The sequence below is a fragment of the Carassius carassius genome, chromosome 47, assembly GCF_963082965.1.
Source record: "Carassius carassius chromosome 47, fCarCar2.1, whole genome shotgun sequence".
In the NCBI taxonomy this organism is placed as follows: domain Eukaryota; kingdom Metazoa; phylum Chordata; class Actinopteri; order Cypriniformes; family Cyprinidae; genus Carassius; species Carassius carassius.
The window spans coordinates 26,196,104-26,214,710 of record NC_081801.1 but is presented as its reverse complement, the minus strand read 5'-3'; the positions used below and the strand labels follow the sequence as shown (position 1 = coordinate 26,214,710).

The 18,607-nt window shown below is 39.8% G+C and overlaps 1 protein-coding gene across 2 annotated transcripts in view; it reads left to right on the top strand.

Moving 5' to 3' along the window:
• LOC132130983 (gamma-aminobutyric acid receptor subunit beta-2-like) overlaps window positions 1–18,607 on the top strand; it is a 107,684-nt gene that overhangs the window by 48,429 nt on the left and 40,648 nt on the right. For both annotated transcript variants that reach the window (XM_059542907.1, XM_059542905.1), the window contains exon 5: window positions 11,761–11,843. In XM_059542907.1, the coding sequence (XP_059398890.1) occupies window positions 11,761–11,843 (83 nt within the window). The remainder of the gene's footprint in view (window positions 1–11,760; window positions 11,844–18,607) is intronic.

Below are 18,607 nucleotides of genomic sequence, written 5' to 3'. Positions count from 1 at the left end.
ATGGTAAAAGCTTCTGAACTGAGCTTTTTAAAAAATAATAATAATAATAAAATAAAAAATCTATTTTTTTGTCAGAATGATGCAGTGACAATTAAATAGTGATTTAAAGACTGCATTTATTCAGTAGCATAGAAAGTGCCCACTTTCAAGCCTTTTATTTCTGTATAAAGTTATAAGTTAGCTAAAAACTGTCTGAATCTAATGCTCATTTCACTCTACCTTCGAAACCTGCCATTATACAGCCTTTATACATTTAAATATGAAATACAAACAATTCAGCCAACAGCAAAAAAATGACAGTAAACAAAAGGTTTTGGCCAACAGAAATGCCAGGGTTGTTTATGTTCACTTGTAACAGCTATTACACATATATGATGGTTTTAAACAAGCATTATTTAAGACAGTTTTGAACTACATATTTGAAATCAACATGTAAAACCAATTTTGTGACACCTTCCCTGTGTGTCAACTTGCCCCAGTCTTAGAACATCAGTATTTAATTGTTTTGAGGTCCATTTACACAATCATACCGATTCAAGAGTTTCAAGAGATACACAAGTTTGCCATAACTATCAAACAACATCATAGATCAGCTGAAATGATGTTTCCTCGGAAATATAGAGATAAAATATAAGAGATTTGGTGGTTTGAAAACCATCTGCTGCTGAAAGCTTTGTCATTCACAATGTTTATGTCATGAGTATTACTAGCCTGTCTGCTTAATATCTGTTAACACTTTATTTTGATGATTCACCAGCACACATTCTGCTGACTATAAGTAAATTAGTAACTACATGACACTAACCTTAACCTAGCAGTCTTATACTATAATTACAGTTAGTTGACATGTAGTAGCAAAATTACTTAGTAGATTGTCTAGTAAATAAAGTGTAACTAAATTAAGTGTATAATAATTTTACATGGTATTGATTGCTTAATGATTTGTCTCTTATGAACATGTAACGCATGTGAATTCTAGCAGGCCAAGATTTTAGGGAATCATTGTACTCCAGGTGTGGCAAAGTGTAGCAGCAACAAAATGTTCTTACCTTTTAGGAAACCTCATTTTGACAATGTCACTAATATTCAATGTGGATATAGCGATAATAATGCATTGCAACTCTAAAATGGTTTAGATTGAGTGAGGGATCAATCGGTGCTGGTTTAGGCAGAACACCCTAGATGGTATCACAAGTTGCTAAATATTTTTTCTTTCTTTCTTTCTTTTTCACCTTGAGAGCTTTTGTACAGTTGCTTGTAACCTGAGCTAAGGACACCATAACATCTCATTATCACCCTATACAGAGTTTCTATAAATGTAGCCAATATATGTTCTTTATCTCTGATCTTTGTGCTCATAACGCTAGTCTAAAATTGTACTCTTCTAAACTTTCCCATCCGTATTTGAGCAATATTACATGAGCAGGAGTGTGATATGGCTCTATATCAGCACAGAGGTAAATCAATATTTATGTGTTCAAACAGCTCTTCCAAATTTTCTATTCGCTGTGTTGTTGAAGAATCCTTTTCAGGACACAGTCAGTGGAGCTTTCCTGCATATCTGATAAGTTTAACAGAATTAATCAGATTAGTCTGAGTAAGCTTCATCATTTAGCTGAGTGGCAAATGTTTACATTGAGTACAATTCCACTTTAACTCCTGGCAATGACAACAACTTGACCCAGTTTAAAAGCTAGTATAACTATAAACGATGCACTTCTTTTGAATAATTAATTGCTTAGAGGGTGTTAAAAGGGTAAGCTCTATATAATATGAAAGTGTTTAGTATGAAGACGTATAGCATCCGTCATGTTGTCACTGACTACATTCACATGCTTTAATGGGACTATAATAGGATTGTGGAAATATTGAGATTCAACTTTTTAAACTTCGATCAAACTATAACAGCAATCAAACTATACTATTCAATTAAGTTCACAATCTTAGTAACCATAATTGGATTAAACTATGGCATGCGCTGCCTTTACTTGCAATAAATGCAAGTAAAGGCATTTATTGCAAGTAAATGCCTTTACTGGGGTTCCTCAAGGCTCAGTACTTGGACCACTTCTCTTCTCAATCTACATGACATCATTAGGATCTGTCATTCAGAAGCATGGCTTTTCTTATCACTGCTACGCTGATGACACCCAACTCTACCTCTCATTCCAACCAGATGACCCGACGGTAGCTACTCGCATCTCAGCCTGTCTGAGTGACATCTCTAGCTGGATGAATGACCATCACCTTCAGCTTAACCTTACGAAGACAGAACTCCTGGTGATTCCAGTTAACCCATTGCTTCATCACAACTTCTCTATACAGCTGGGCTCATCAACCATTACTCCTTCGAGGACAGCTAGAAACCTAGGAGTTGTGATGGATCATCAGTTAAGCTTCACAGACCACATTGCTACAACTACCCGGTCCTGCAGGTTTGCCTTATACAACATTAGGAAGATTAGACCCTTCCTGTCAGAGCAAGCAACCCAACTTCTTGTCCAAGCTCTTGTTCTCTCCAGACTGGACTATTGTAATGCTCTCCTGGCGGGCCTTCCTGCATGTACTGTCAAGCCTCTGCAATTGATCCAGAATGCAGCAGCGAGGGTTGTCTTCAATGAGCCAAAAAAAGCTCACGTTACTCCGCTCCTCATCAGGTTACACTGGCTACCAGTAGCTGCTTGCATCAAATTCAAGGTACTGATGCTAGCCTACAAGACGACCACTGGCACGGCACCAACTTACCTAAACTCATTGGTTAAATCTTATGTGCCCTCCAGAAGTTTGCGCTCTGCAAGTGATCGACGCCTTGTGGTACCATCCCAAAGAAGTTCAAAATCACTCTCACGGACCTTTTCCTGGACTGTGCCCAGCTGGTGGAATGACCTCCCAATCTCAATTCGTACAGCTGAGTCTTTACTCATTTTCAAGAAACAGCTAAAGACTCATCTTTTTCGCCTGCACTTAACCAACTAACACTAGCACTTTTCCTTTTCTTGTCTTTTAATAAAAAAAAAAAAAAAAAAAAAAACAAAACCCTACCTATGCGTTCTATACTAAACTAACTGAGACTTGTCATGGCACTTGTATAATGTTGTTCTCTTGTTGACCTGACTGCTTCTATTGTTCTCATTTGTAAGTCGCTTTGGATAAAAGCGTCTGCTAAATGATTAAATGTAAATGTAAATGTAAATAGACATGTAAACACCTTAATTCTTACTGTTTCTTCATCCAGAAACGCAACAGCAGCGTAATCAACCCCATTTCTACCAGCATTGCTATGCATGTTCATCATGGCACCAAATAATATCCAAAAGGTCTATAAAAATGTTTTACATTTGATAGAAGCAATCATCGGCCAGTAACACGTCTACCGTACGTGAGTTCATCATTTGTCCTGTGCATTGTGGTGTGTGAAGAATAACGCCAAAAATAACCACACTTTGCGAATTATCTGAATAATGAAAACTGGATGTAAGCAGGAGTTAAAAGGTTTGCTCATGTCATGTAAGCTTCTTGCTGCGATTAAGTCCTTGAGCACAACAAGCTTTATTGCTTGCTTTATTTATAATTGGCAAAACTATCTTCTGAGACAATACAGGTTGAAATTATGTACTGCCACACATACAACTAGTGTCCTGGATGAACACTATGCGGTAATGCACCATGCATTGATGCTTTGAAACAGATCTGCCATCCCAATTGGTGTATGTGTGTGTTCACTGCTGTGTGTGTGCACTTTGGATGGGTTAAATGCAGAGCACGAATTCTGAGTATGGGTCATCATACTTGGTTGTCTGTCACATCACTTTTTATTTCACTTTATTGAAATCCAACCAGCCGCAAACCACAGAGGACCATTTGTGTCCTCTATTATCATTAGTATTACTGCATCGTTCCCCTACAAATTTGGTGCCTTTACACAATTATTTTTTGTTAAAATGGTCGTTCATTTAAACGGTAACACCAAGTCCACTTTATTCTGAGGCAAGTACTTACTCTGCTGATGGAGAGAAGTCTTCACTTATGTCAAGTTGTCTAAGTAGTCTCTACCACACTATTACCTTGAAACTCTCACTAACACTACCTTAACAACAGCTGCCAGCCCTGCTAGCAAATTTAGCAATCTGAACAAGCCCTCCCTGAGGAATTCATATCATTCTCTTCCCTCTTTGTTCTCGCAGAGGCTTGGCAGTCGACTAACACACCCAGGGCCCTTATTCTGCTTGAGCGATTTTGGCAGGTTATAACTTTGAAAGGTGAAAGAGTACAGCCCTAGACAGGGCCAGTTGTCTCTTATTGCTGTTTCCTTTCCAAAATGAATGTAATGTTAATTATCTCACCAACCAAAGCCAGAACAGGCTTTATTGAAAAACTAATAGCTTTTCAATATTAATAAGCAGACCCCAGGAGCCTTTATAACTCAGAAGAAAGGTGTTTTGTAGTCTCTTTCTTTCTACGGTCACTTTGAATGACATAAATGATGTTAGGGTAATTATTTGCATTTCTTTAAGGTTAAGTCTGTAGTTTTGAACTGAACATGAGTTTATTATTCAGTGCCTTTGTTCAGAAAGCCATTATCTGGCCCATTCTGCTCTCTTTTTTTCAGATTCATCAGCATTTTTTTAACGAAACCTTGATATTAAAGGAAGCAATATACAAGCCTTTGGGTAGAAGTCTCTGTTAGGCGCACCTGGACTATTATCAATGCAATGCTTGCCCTCTTTTTAGTTTTTTGGTATTCCCACACGCTATGGGAACCACAGCTACAGTACAACACGGAGGTAAGGTGGTTTTGGAACGACCAGAAACTAGGACACAGATTTAAGCTCATCTATCAATACCTGCAAGAGGATTTCTCTTGAACCTACCACTGCAGTGAATGCTTGCAGCTCTTTCAACACTTTCTCTTAGTTCAAACCCTCTTTACTGCTCATTTAACATCTTTCTTGTTTTGAAGAGGAAAACACAGACTATTCAGTTCATTCAAAGTAAAAAGCTTTATAGGCTTGACATGCAGTCATAAATTCAAAAGGAAGTGCAGTGAGGTGGTTATATTAACTTTAATTCTTTTCTCAGCTATAAATAAAGCACATCTTAGTACTCTAAGAATGTCAATCTCTGTTTTGTGGCAGCAGCAAGTGCCTGTGAACCCACACATCTTGCAGATCAACACCAATGTCGCATATTTCTTTTTAAGTCATGTTTACTCTGGAATATGTGACACTGGGTTGATTTTAGCCACCAGTAATGGACTGGATCTGTAAAGACATTAACAAAGAGTTTACAATTTCATGTGATTGTGGATTTCAGTGAGGTCATGCTGGTGCATGATCATTTGATTCAGGTAGCACATAATCAGGATTTATTTTGAAACTAGTGCTATTTTAGTTATCTGTGGGCTTTTAAAACCTTTAGTTGTGTTAATGCACCTAATACATTTGAATTAGATCACTGCAATTACATTATAATCAAGTTAATCTTATGCAGAAACATGCACGTCTTAACCCTCTGTTGTTCACATGGTGGTCAAAAATGGGGTTTTATTTTACATAACGTATATTTATGGAATAGATTGGTCCATTAAACTGTGTTAAATTCTTTGTTGCACAGACTAAAGTTTGACCTTAAAAAATAATAATAATAATAAAAAAAAGGTTTTACTCTTAAACTGTATGAAATTCAAATCCATGATTTAAACAAGTTGAGTTCCAAATTTGAGGATGATATATCAAAAAAAAAAAAAAAAATGTAACCCTCTCAAATCATGTACATTATTTGTATTTCTTTCTTTCTTTCTTTCTTTCTTTCTTTCTTTCTTTCTTTCTTTCTTTCTTTCTTTCTTTCTTTCTTTCTTTCTTTCTTTCTTTCTTTCTTTCTTAACAAGTGCAAAAACATTTACCAAGTTTCATACGATACCAATGACGCAAAAACAACAAATAAATAACAACAACAATAATAAAATTAAATAAATAAATCATCTCGGTTACGTATGTAACCTTGGTTCCCTGAATAGGGAACGAGATGCTGCGGTGACGTCACCACGTATGGGAACACCTTCGGTGTGACGAATGTCTGAAGCCCTATACCATCCCGCCAATCTTATTGGCCAAATAGCGCGTGGCACCGCCCAGCATGCGTAGGCATATATATACCTGGTGCCGCGTGCCATTTACCTCAGATTTCATGACGAAGAAGAGAAGAAAGCTATCAAGGTATGGCACGGCCAGAACCGCAGCATCTCGTTCCCTATTCAGGGAACCAAGGTTACATACGTAACTGAGATGTTCCCTTTCATAGGTCACTTCGATGCTGCGGTGACGTCACCACGTATGGGAACGCTATACCATCACGCCTGACGTACCTGATAGCTTGGATCCAAGGAAGCATCTGCTCAAGCGGAGAGAACCCGGGAGCCAGGAGCCATCCTCACATCCAGACTGTAAGACCTGATAAAAGTGCTCGGTGAGGACCAGCCTGCCGCAGCACAGATATCATTCAAAGAAGATCCACTGAGAAAGGCTTGAGAAGAAGCCACTGCTCTTGTGGAATGACCTTTTACTCCTAAGGGCGAAGCGAGCCTGCGCGCCTCATAGGCCAAGGAAATAGCCTCCACCAGCCAATGGGACATGCGCTGTTTCGTAACTGCATGGCCCTTATTCTTATGTCCAAAACAGACAAACAGCTGGTCAGACTCACGCCATGGGGCAGTGCGATCCACATAAGTCTTCAACGCCCTCACAGGGCAAAGACTTAGATCTCCAGACTCTGTCGCAGCAGGAGAAAAAGCCTCCAGGACCACCTGCTGAAAATGAAAAGGATTAGACGCGACCTTAGGAACATAATTAGGCCTAGGTCGCAACAACACTTTCACAGAGCCTGGTGCAAACTCCATGCATGAGGGTGAGACAGAGAGAGCCTGTAAATCCCCAACTCTCTTGAGGGAGGATAAAGCCATGAGAAGAAGTGTCTTCAGAGTCAGGAGCTTATCTGATACAGTTTCCAGGGGCTCAAACGGATGCCCTGACAAACCCAGTAACACAATGGATAAATCCCATGAAGGAACTCGCACAGGGCGGAAAGGTCTCAACCGTCGCGCACCCTGTATAAAGCGAGAAACCAGTGGATGACGACCCACTGAAACACCACCTATATGCTCATGGTGAGCTGAGATAGCTGCCACATAAACCTTCAGGGTGGCTGGTGTCAATCCCTCCGAAAAACGGTCTTGAAGAAACTCCAGTACTGAAGCCACAGGGCAGTAAACTGGATCCACATCATGAGTTTCACACCATGTCATAAACAGTTTCCACTTGAAAGCATATAAGCGTCTCATAGAAACTGCTCTAGAGTTCAGTATAGTCTCGGTAGTTTCAGCAGAAAGACCGGCACATATCAACTCACTCCGCTCAGAGGCCACGCCCACAGGTTCCACAGATCTGGCCTCGGATGCCAGATCCGTCCCTGTGCTTGCAATAATAAATCCCGTCTGAGGGGAATCTCCACCGGAGAGCCCGCTAACAGATTGATGAGATCCGCAAACCACGGCTGTGTGTGCCATCGCGGAGCCACCAGCAGCAGCTGTCCCACTCTGTCCCGCCGTATCCTGCATAATACTGCTGGGACCAGCCGAATCGGAGGAAATGCATACAAACTGGTCCTGGGCCAGCTGTGAGCTAGCGCATCCAGACCCAGGGGTGATGGAGGGCATAGGGAGAACCATAGCGGGCAATGCGTAGTCGTGCTCGACGCGAATAAATCCACTTTCGCTTCCCCGAAAATATGCCATAGGTGATTCACCGTTTGGGGGTGTAATCTCCATTCCCCTTGTTCCAGAGCCTGTCTGGATAGTAAATCCGCTCCGAAGTTCAGTCGTCCGGGGATGTGAACAGCCCGGATTGACAGAAATCTGTCGTGTGACCAAAGAAGAATACGCCTCGCCAGCCTGCACAGGGGGCGAGAACGTAATCCTCCCTGATGGTTCAGTTAAGCCACGACCGCAGTGTTGTCCATTCTGAGAAGCACATGACGGCCGGTCAGTAGACTCGAAAAATACTGGAGAGCCAGAAAAACCGCCAGTAATTCCAATTTGTTTATGTGCCAGCTGCGTTGTGCCGCTGTCCACACTCCGTGGGCTGGGCGCCCCTGACAAACAGCTCCCCACCCGGTCAAAGACGCATCTGTTGTGACAGTCTCTCGGGAAGCACAAATTCCCAGCCGAACCCCGGTGAGGAGAAATTCGGCTGATGTCCATTGTTTTAACGACATCACACACCTCCGCGTCACCGAGATCGTTCGATGCGGAGAACAACTGGGTGAAATATTCTGTCGTTTCGTCCACCACTGAAACGGGCGCATGTAAAGCAAACCCAAATGGATCACGGGAAGCGCCGCCGCCATTAGGCCTAGCAGTCTGAGGCACAGTCTCACTGTCACTGTCTGACCCGCCCTGAAGTGCTGAACGCATGACATAATCGACTGAGCGCGCGGGACAGAAAGCTTTGCTGTCATCGCGCGAGAGTCCAATTCTATTCCCAGAAAAGTAATCCGTTGAGAGGGGATTAACACACTTTTCTGGAAGTTTGTGCGTAAACCCAGGCTGTGTAAATGATTCAGCACAATATCTCGATGAGAGTGTGCTTGAGTCTGAGATTGCGCTAACACCAGCCAGTCGTCCAGATAGTTTAACACACGGACGCCCCGGAGCCGCAACGGGGCCAGAGCTGCGTCCATGCATTTTGAGAATGTACGGGGAGCTAGCGCTAAGCCAAAGGGAAGAACGCGGTACTGATACGCTTTGCCCTCCAAAGCGAATCTGAGGAACTTTCGGTGTCTCTCGATGATCTGAATATGAAAATAAGCATCCTTCAGATCGATCGTGACAAACCAGTCGTTTGGAAAGAACGTCGTCATCATGGCGGTCACAACCGAAGGAGATGGCACTACATGCCCCCGGTGTGGGCCGTAAATCCTCACAGGAAAAGACGACAGGTTCAAAAGTTTTCCTGTGTATTAGGGTAGGGGAGAGCGAGCGATGTGGAGAGTAATTTTCCATTGCTGAACTGTCCTCGAACTCCATGTCACACGTGTCACCCCAAGCTATCACCTCATGCGGTGCCTCGGCAGTCGCAGAAGTGGTGTGGCGGGGGTTAGACACGGCAACATCGGAGAACACATCTACCCTAGAGCGAAGCACCCTGAGTCGCAGGCCATCGCAATGGGGGCATGAAGAAAGGCCGCTAAGCGCCTCCTGTGCGTGGTGTAAGCCTAGGCAAACTGCGCACCTGTCATGAGTGTCCCCCTGACCGATGTACCTGGTACACGGGTCCTTGCACTTTTTGAAGCACATCGCGTCCGCGGAGAGGAGTATACTGCTCGTAGACGATCGCTGAGAACGTGAGACAATAGGGCACAGAAGATTCGCTTCGTACTGAAGGAATGAAATCTGAGGTAAATGGTGCGCGGCACCAGGTATATATATGCCTATGCATGCTGGGCGGTGCCACGCGCTATTTGGCCAATAAGATTGGCGGGATGGTATAGGGCTTCAGACATTCGTCATACCGAAGGTGTTCCCATACGTGGTGACGTCACCGCAGCATCGAAGTGACCTATGAAAGGGAAAAACATTTTTGGTAAAGACGAACAACAACAAAACAAACACTAAACAACACCAGAGGGTTAAACAGTAAAACCTTGCACCAAGAGTACTTCAGGTGCTCTGGCCTTCATCTGGAGGTTTGGAGGAAGATAAATATAAAAAAAGAAAGTGTTACTGATTATTTATTTTTTTCAATGATATTTTTTTCAATTCTTTGACAATGTGTCAGTTCAGTTCAATTATGTCTCATTTTTCTCACACCACTGATGATTTATTTTATTTTTTTAATATATTTTATGTTTATACATTATACACTAGAATGAGACTCTGAAAATTAGGTATTAAAAATCCTTTTTTAACACTTTACCTTGAAAAGAAATTACATGAAACATGGAGAAAAAGAAAGACATAGAAATGTCGAGGAGTATGTTGAAAATAAATCACTCTGGTATGGACCTGGATAAATATACAACCCGAATTCCGGAAAAGTTGGGACGTTTTATAAATTTTAATAAAATGAAAACTAAAAGACTTTCAAATCACATGAGCCAATATTTTATTCACAATAGAACATAGATAACATAGCAAATGTTTAAACTGAGAAAGTTTACAATTTTATGCACAAAATGAGCTCATTTAAATTTTGATTTCTGCTACAGGTCTCAAAATAGTTGGGACGGGGCATGTTTACCATGGTGTAGCATCTCCTTTTCTTTTCAAAACAGTTTGAAGACGTCTGGGCATTGAGGCTATGAGTTGCTGGAGTTTTGCTGTTGGAATTTGGTCCCATTCTTGCCTTATATAGATTTCCAGCTGCTGAAGAGTTCGTGGTCGTCTTTGACGTATTTTTCGTTTAATGATGCGCCAAATGTTCTCTATAGGTGAAAGATCTGGACTGCAGGCAGGCCAGGTTAGCACCCGGACTCTTCTACGACGAAGCCATGCTGTTGTTATAGCTGCAGTATGTGGTTTTGCATTGTCCTGCTGAAATAAACAAGGCCTTCCCTGAAATAGACGTTGTTTGGAGGGAAGCATATGTTGCTCTAAAACCTTTATATACCTTTCAGCATTCACAGAGCCTTCCAAAACATGCAAGCTACCCATACCGTATGCACTTATGCACCCCCATACCATCAGAGATGCTGGCTTTTGAACTGAACGCTGATAACATGCTGGAAGGTCTCCCTCCTCTTTAGCCCGGAGGACACGGCGTCCGTGATTTCCAACAAGAATGTCAAATTTGGACTCGTTTGACCATAAAACACTATTCCATTTTGAAATAGTCCATTTTAAATGAGCCTTGGCCCACAGGACACGACGGCGCTTCTGGACCATGTTCACATATGGCTTCCTTTTTGCATGATAGAGCTTTAGTTGGCATCTGCTGATGGCACGGCGGATTGTGTTTACCGACAGTGGTTTCTGAAAGTATTCCTGGGCCCATTTAGTAATGTCATTGACACAATCATGCCGATGAGTGATGCAGTGTCGTCTGAGAGCCCGAAGACCACGGGCATCCAATAAAGGTCTCCGGCCTTGTCCCTTACGCACAGAGATTTCTCCAGTTTCTCTGAATCTTTTGATGATGTTATGCACTGTAGATGATGAGATTTGCAAAGCCTTTTGCAATTTGACGTTGAGGAACATTGTTTTTAAAGTTTTCCACAATTTTTTTACGCAGTCTTTCACAGATTGGAGAGCCTCTGCCCATCTTTACTTCTGAGAGACTCTGCTTCTCTAAGACAAAGCTTTTATAGCTAATCATGTTACAGACCTGATATCAATTAACTTAATTAATCACTAGATGTTCTCCCAGCTGAATCTTTTCAAAACTGCTTGCTTTTTTTGCCATTTGTTGCCCCCGTGCCAACTTTTTTGAGACCTGTAGCAGGCATTAAATTTTAAATGAGCTAATTAAGTGGATAAAAGTGTAAAATTTCTCAGTTTATACATTTGCTAAGTTATCTATGTTCTATTGTGAATAAAATATTGGCTCATGTGATTTGAAATTCCTTTAGTTTTCATTTTATTAAAATTTAAAAAACGTCCCAACTTTTCCGGAATTTGGGTTGTATAATGAACAGGATGCTAGAGAAATAGTTGCTCATAGTGACTAACAGTAACACTCTGTGTGTGTGTGTGTGTGTGTGTGTGTGCAGGATTACGACCACAGCCGCCTGCATGATGGACTTGCGCAGATACCCGCTTGATGAGCAGAACTGCACGCTGGAAATCGAGAGCTGTGAGTGTCCCATGAGACATTTTTCTTTCTTTCTCTTTTTCATATTCATCTGACATAAATGCATTGTATATAGTGTTTTTTTTCTTCTTCAAGATATTGTTATATTGCATCGTTTAGCTACAATGATTCAAATTACTTTCCCCACCTCATTCTGCACTCCATAGCCCATAATGACAAAAGAAAATCCCAGGTTTGTGATAACCTTGCAAACTCCAAAAGATAGGGAGAAAAACAAACAAACACATTGCATGTGTTTATTAGTATTTATCACATTGCATAAGTATTCATACCCTTAACTCAGTACTTAGCTGAAGCACCTGCAGCAGCGATTAAAGTCATTTGCGTGTATAATAGGACACGCTTTGCACACCTGGATAAGGGAGTTTTCTGTCATTATTCCCCGCAGATCCTCTCAAGGTCTGTCAAGTTGAGGGGGGACTGTTGGTGGACATAAATTTTCAGATCTCTTTAAAGATGTTTGATTGCGTTTAATTTTGGGCTCTGCAGGGCTGGGAAACTCAAGAACACTCAAAGAGTTGACACTAAGCCACTTGCATTATCTTGGCTGTTTGAGATCAGTTTGAGATCCAGAGTGTTCGTCACCAATTTTTTTGTACTTTGCATTGTTCAACTTTCCTTGACCATGACCAGTACCCCAGGGCCTGCCTCTGAAAGAACATGTTTCTCACGGTTTAAAAGTTATCTAGGTGTTCTTTTTTTTTTCTTTTTTTTTTGCAAATTCCAAGGGGCTTTTCATGTGTCTTCACTGACAACACACTTTCGTCTGGCCATTCAGTCATAAAGTGGAGTAATGCAGTGATGGTTGTTGGTTCTTGGTCAGCAGGAGACCAGCCTTTGGAAGATGTCTTGGTTGTTCCAAAGCTCTTCCATTTAAAAAAATGTGAAGGCCTCTCTGCTCTTGGAAATCTTTAATGCAGTAGGATTTTGTACCCTTCCCCAGATCTGTGCCTCAGTCTCTGAGCTCTGCAGGGCTGTTCTTTAGACTTGGTGCTTGCTCTGATATGCATTTTCATCTTTTTGACCTTATAGACAGGTGTGTGCCTTTCATGTCTAATGATCTGAAATTGCAGCAGATGAATAAGTTCCAGTCAAAGTGTAGAAACATCTCAAAGATGATTCCCCCTAAAAAAGGGATGCAACCTAGCCAACCCTTTTCACTAAACTTCAAGAATCATAGCAATGTGATGTATATATATATATATACATATACATTTTGAGTTGTAGATTTATGTGAAAAGGTAAGTGTTTTGGCATGAAGTAGCAGCATACTAAAATGTAAAAAAAAGGGGGTTTGGATATTTTCACAAGGCACTGCATACATAGCATTTTCTGGAGAGGATCCGTTTAATTTCCAGGACATGTTGAGTCATGAGATCAATGATATCAAATGTCAATGGATTTTGCATGCGTTGTAACTGACTGTGATACTCCGAGTCTGAAGTTTGCTGAAGTATCAACATACTGTATCCTCTGAACTGAGGTGGGAGACGTGTCACATTTTAGAAAGGGATAAAAGGTCACAACAACATTGTTTCCATCCCGAGAATCAGCTATGATCAGTGCTTTTAATGAATATCATCAGAGATGCACACATTTTTCAGTGTGGTGCTCACCAGAGCACCTAGAGATTTGGTTTGGTGCTCAGAGTGCACATAGTGTGACCCATGAAATATTACTATAAAAAAATGAAAAAATTAATAATAGTAATAATAGAATTATTGCACATTATATGTTTTTTTTAATTAAATTATAAACAAAATAATAAATATTTGTAATTCATTGTATTGTAAATAAATATTATTAACACTATTATATTTTAAAATAAAAAAGTATTAAATAAAAAATACATTTGCTTTATAGCACACTTAAAAATACATGCTAATACTTACATTTTAATTTTCTGTTATTTCTTTTTTTTAAATAAATTTTCATCATTTTCAAACTTGTCTGCAAGTAATTATATGTCCTAGTTTTGCATTTTGCTCTCAAACTGGCAGAGCATAAACTAGATTTATGCTTTCAGTTGAAATGTAAGTCTTGTACAGTATTAAAAATTAGTTGAATTGAATAGAAGTTTTTCAGTTAATTTCGGAGATAATTTTTTGAGTGATGCTTTTTTATCATATGGGGTTCCTCAGGGATCTATTCTGGCTCCCTTTCTTTTTTCTATATGCATGCACTCACTTGGTTCTTCAGGAAGTATGATCGGTCATTCCATCATTAAGCTGATGACACCCAGGTTTTTCTGCCTTTAAAATTGAATTCAGACGGTCTGGATACTCTCATGGCCTGTTAGTCAGATGTAAAGGCTTGCTTGTCTCTAAACTTTATGAATTTTAATGAGAGTAAAACAGAAATTATTGTTTTTGGACGTTCAGATTCAAATCATAGTCCCATCATAAATCTTGGTGGGCTGTCTTCTTGTGTGAAGACATCTGTGAAAAATCTGGGTATTGTCTTTGATGAGTGTCTGAAATTTGAGGAGCAGGTAAACTTGGTGGTAAAGTCATGCTTTTTTTCAGTTGCGAATGCAATCAAAAAGTTTTAACAAATATTTCATGCCTTTATTTATTCCAGGCTGGATTACTGTAATTCTCTTTATGTTGGGACTAGCCAGTCAGCTCTGTCACTATTACAGTTAGTTCAGAATGCAGCAGCCAGACTGCTCACTTCTACTCGAAAACAGGTCCACATCACTCCAATTTTACAATCTCTTCAGTGGTTGCTAGTGCACCATATTTTAAAATACTACTTACAGTAGAGTGTATAAATCTTTAAATAGTAAGGCTCCATCTTACCTTCCCGACCTATTGATCAAACATTTTCCAACCAGATCACTTCGTTCATCCAACCAGAGACTGAAGGTTAAACCTAGGTCGATGTATAAGAGTAGAGGTGACTGTGCCTTCTCTATAGTTGCCTCCAGTCTCTGGAATGACTTACCCATCACAATCAGACTTGTTTAGTTTTTAAGGTTAGCTTAAACATGCATTTGTTTGGTAAAGTTTACTATCTCTATTAATGTGTTCCTGCCTTATGCTGTTATTGCTATTTTATTGTCTTTTTTCAAATTTTATAAGTAAATATGTTTTGGTGTTTTTATTTTTTCTATTTAACCATGGGTTGTAATTAATGGTGCTACGTATATAAATAAAATTTCCATTAGTTGATCTGAAATGGTGATATTGCATTTACAGCAGTATGTCATGTCGGTATACAAATGAGTGATCTGAACCTATATCATTCCCTGATTGTACAATTGTCCTCTAACAGACAAGGTAAGGATATAAAGATACAAATACATAGTTTCAAGAATGAGAAAATTCAAACAAATCAACTGCAGTGACCATTTTGATTTGGAATCAAGACCAATTCAGATTATTAATTTTTTTCTAGCAGAAACACAAGAGAGATTTCAGAGAGCACAATGTGCATGTAGAGAGAGCCAGCGGTACTCTACCATTACCTTAATTAGGATGACCTTCATCTCCATAAAGCCAGGAGATAAAGACAGCCAGTAAGCATTCGTGCTACACAGCGCCACGAGCAGAAAAGGCCTAATCAAATCTAATTGCCACTGTATATGTGGTGTATGCTGGGAAAGAGCAGAAATCCAGCAGGAATCCTCCAGCGTCTGCTGTTACTTATGGCCCACTGGCTGCTGCCATTAAATCAGAGAGATGGAAAGCTAAGAGCTCGAGGAGATCAGGAGAGGGCACGTGTGTACACTTGCTAATTGTGCTCTTGTGAACTCCAACACATTGGCTGCATTGAAGCTTAATGCTTAGACAGTGACATTCCTTCTTGTCAGTGGTTTCTCAGCTAAGAAACATTTTTCTTTCTTTGTTTTTTTCCTGCAAGTGTCTTAATTGTGAAATGGCCTTCTGTATTGACATTCATATTGACGTCCTGTCAGAAAACATAATGTGTCTATAACCTCAAATCCTCTGGGAGTCACATGAACTTTTATCTTATTGGCTTTGCTGTTTTTATCCCCCCTAAGTTCTGTCCAAGTTTCTCAGAAGTTTCACTTTCATTCAAGCAAACTCCGCAGAGGATTGTGAGAGCACGGTGTGTGCTGAGAGCTGTACACCTGTACTCCACCTATAGCAATTTCAAGGTCATGGGTTCATTTCCCAGGGAGCACATATTGATGAATGTGTATACTGAATGCACTGTAAGTCTCTCGTTGCAAAAATGGTTAGTGGGGGTCAGATGGCCAGGCCATCCTCTGAAGGGACTCCCACAGTCTATTCATGCAAAACACACATACTGTAAGATGGACTGAGCAAGGCGAATACTAGCTGGTGCTATGCAACTTTCAGAGTGTGCAGTGTTTTACCAGTGTGCCTGCAGACATGTTCCACAGTGAGCACTTCTGAGTCTGAACACACAGGATCAAAGGTTTTCTAAGTTAGTTGCATGAATAATGTGTTCTGCTCCATCATTTTGAGCGTTTTGACCGATCAATACATTTTTGAGTTTCTTACTTGCACTTAATAAAAAGTCTCTGCTTTCTAATAATGTATTTTATTATGATTCTACTCCCAGCCATTGTCAAGATATTGTCGTTTAAAGGATGTCATTAAAACTTGTAGAGAAAACAGCCTCTAAAGATTTCAAACAACTTTCCTGTGTTAAATTAGATGTTCAACATTTATTGTTGAAATTTCATAATTTTTTTGAGTTTTTTAATGTACATACTTAAAAAAATATTAATATTAAGACTTGACTTCCAATTGATAAAGTTATGCAAGTTATACTGTTTTATAACCATGTTTCTCCACAAACGGCTCATTTTAACATCCGAATTATAATGATTAAATGTACCACATACTGTATAATCACAGAGAGTTTTAGCACTTAGCCGGTATGCTAGATATCCACAAGCATACCTTAATCTTGTGGTTTGTTTTCTTAGTTTTACCAGTGTACTTATTACTTTTGTAAGAACAGGAATCCAGAGGTGTGACTTTCATTAAGTCTTTATTTATTCATTTACTTTACTGTGATATTTTTTCTGAATAACTGCTGCTTAACAGCACATAAACATGCAACAAACGGTGACTGACTGCTTTATATCTTGGAGAAATGGTCTACATTTGTTGTTGACCAGATTTCATGCAGATAATAAAAAGTCTAGCCATGAGATCATGTGGCAAGTGGATTGATGGGAGTCCAGGTACATTGTGGATCGCTGTGTGTTACAGACACCAAGTGCATTCATGGAGAAACTCACACAAAGAAAGACTTTTTGACAGTTGTGAAGAAGTTAAGATCAGGTGTGCCTGACCACGTGTTGTCTGTTGTGTTGTGTTGTGTTGTGTTGTTACGAGGCTGTCATTGAGCTCAGACGTGGGATGGGATGTCATGGGATGACACTGATGTGACGGGAGGCAGATGCACCAATCTAGTTCAACTGTATGAGAAAGGCAATTGCACTCGTGTTACAGCAACAGCTGTGTGACATCTAGCTTGTCCTAAAAACACACATAGATGGAAATCTAAGCACCTTACTATTCTGTTTAAATTCAGATACCAATCCAATACCATTCCAATTTAAATCCAATACCATTCCAATTTAAATCCAATACCATTCCAATTCCTGATGTAGCTCTTTTTTTTAGGAAATACACTCAAATGCAGATTTTTGTCAAGTTTAGGTCTTTCTTTCTTTCTTTCTTTCTTTCTTTCTTTCTTTCTTTCTTTCTTTCTTTCTATTATCTGTGATTTTTATTGGCTTATGGATAATTTGACAGGACACATGCTCTGTTTATTCAGTGCATAAATGCAAACATAATATATAAATATGAAACTATACATTTGATGTTAGGCTCATATAAGACTTACACATTATACTTGCAGTATAAATACTGTTAACGTAGTAAATTCATGACAATGTACATCGGTTGCTTGTTTTAAGATGATGAGTAAAGGAGATTCAGCCTTCTTATTCTTGGCTGTTAAACTAACCCGCAGGCTTTATCTTATGGAAAGTGCATCTCTTCGTAGTGTAATTTGGTCATGGCAAGGGACTTATTTGTTACCCATGCATTTTTGTCTTGTTTTGAGATTTCACACCGTATGTTTGTAAATAATCGTTTTTTTAAGTTAGCATGGAAAGAAAATTGTGATTCCCTATGGTGATGTACGTTCATGTGAAACAGTTTTACAAACAAGATGTAGGGCAGGACTTGATTTTGTCCATAGGGAATTGATTGGATCATTGTTGTTTTCTATTTGCTGCGATCTTGTGATTGACAGGTTGTCTGAGGAGAAGCCCAGCTCTGGTGCACACATCACTGGAGAAGAGATGTCACTGCTAAGAGGAGGACAAGTTAATGTTTACTATTAAAGATTATGAGGAAACTTAAAAAAATGACTTTTTGACTTTAATGCCTATTTATGAGATTAATGACACTGAACAAGGGCAATGTGAAAGAAGAAGGATTATATCATGAAGGTGCATGAAGGTGCAATCATGCTCTCAATTGCTGAAGAAAAGAAAAGAAAAGAAAAGAGAAAAGAAAAGAAGCACAGCACCTGAAACTGCTGACATGAAAATCTCATGAATATTTAAAAAGTCAGGCATTGGGAGAATTTATGATTGGATGTGTAGCTAAGCAAATGTTACCTTGTTAACTCAACTATATAACAGCAGACTCTGAATCTTCAGCATCTGGGATTTTTTTTCAAGGCTACAAGCTCCAGGTTTGACAGTCTTGTGAACAAATGTTCTGTAT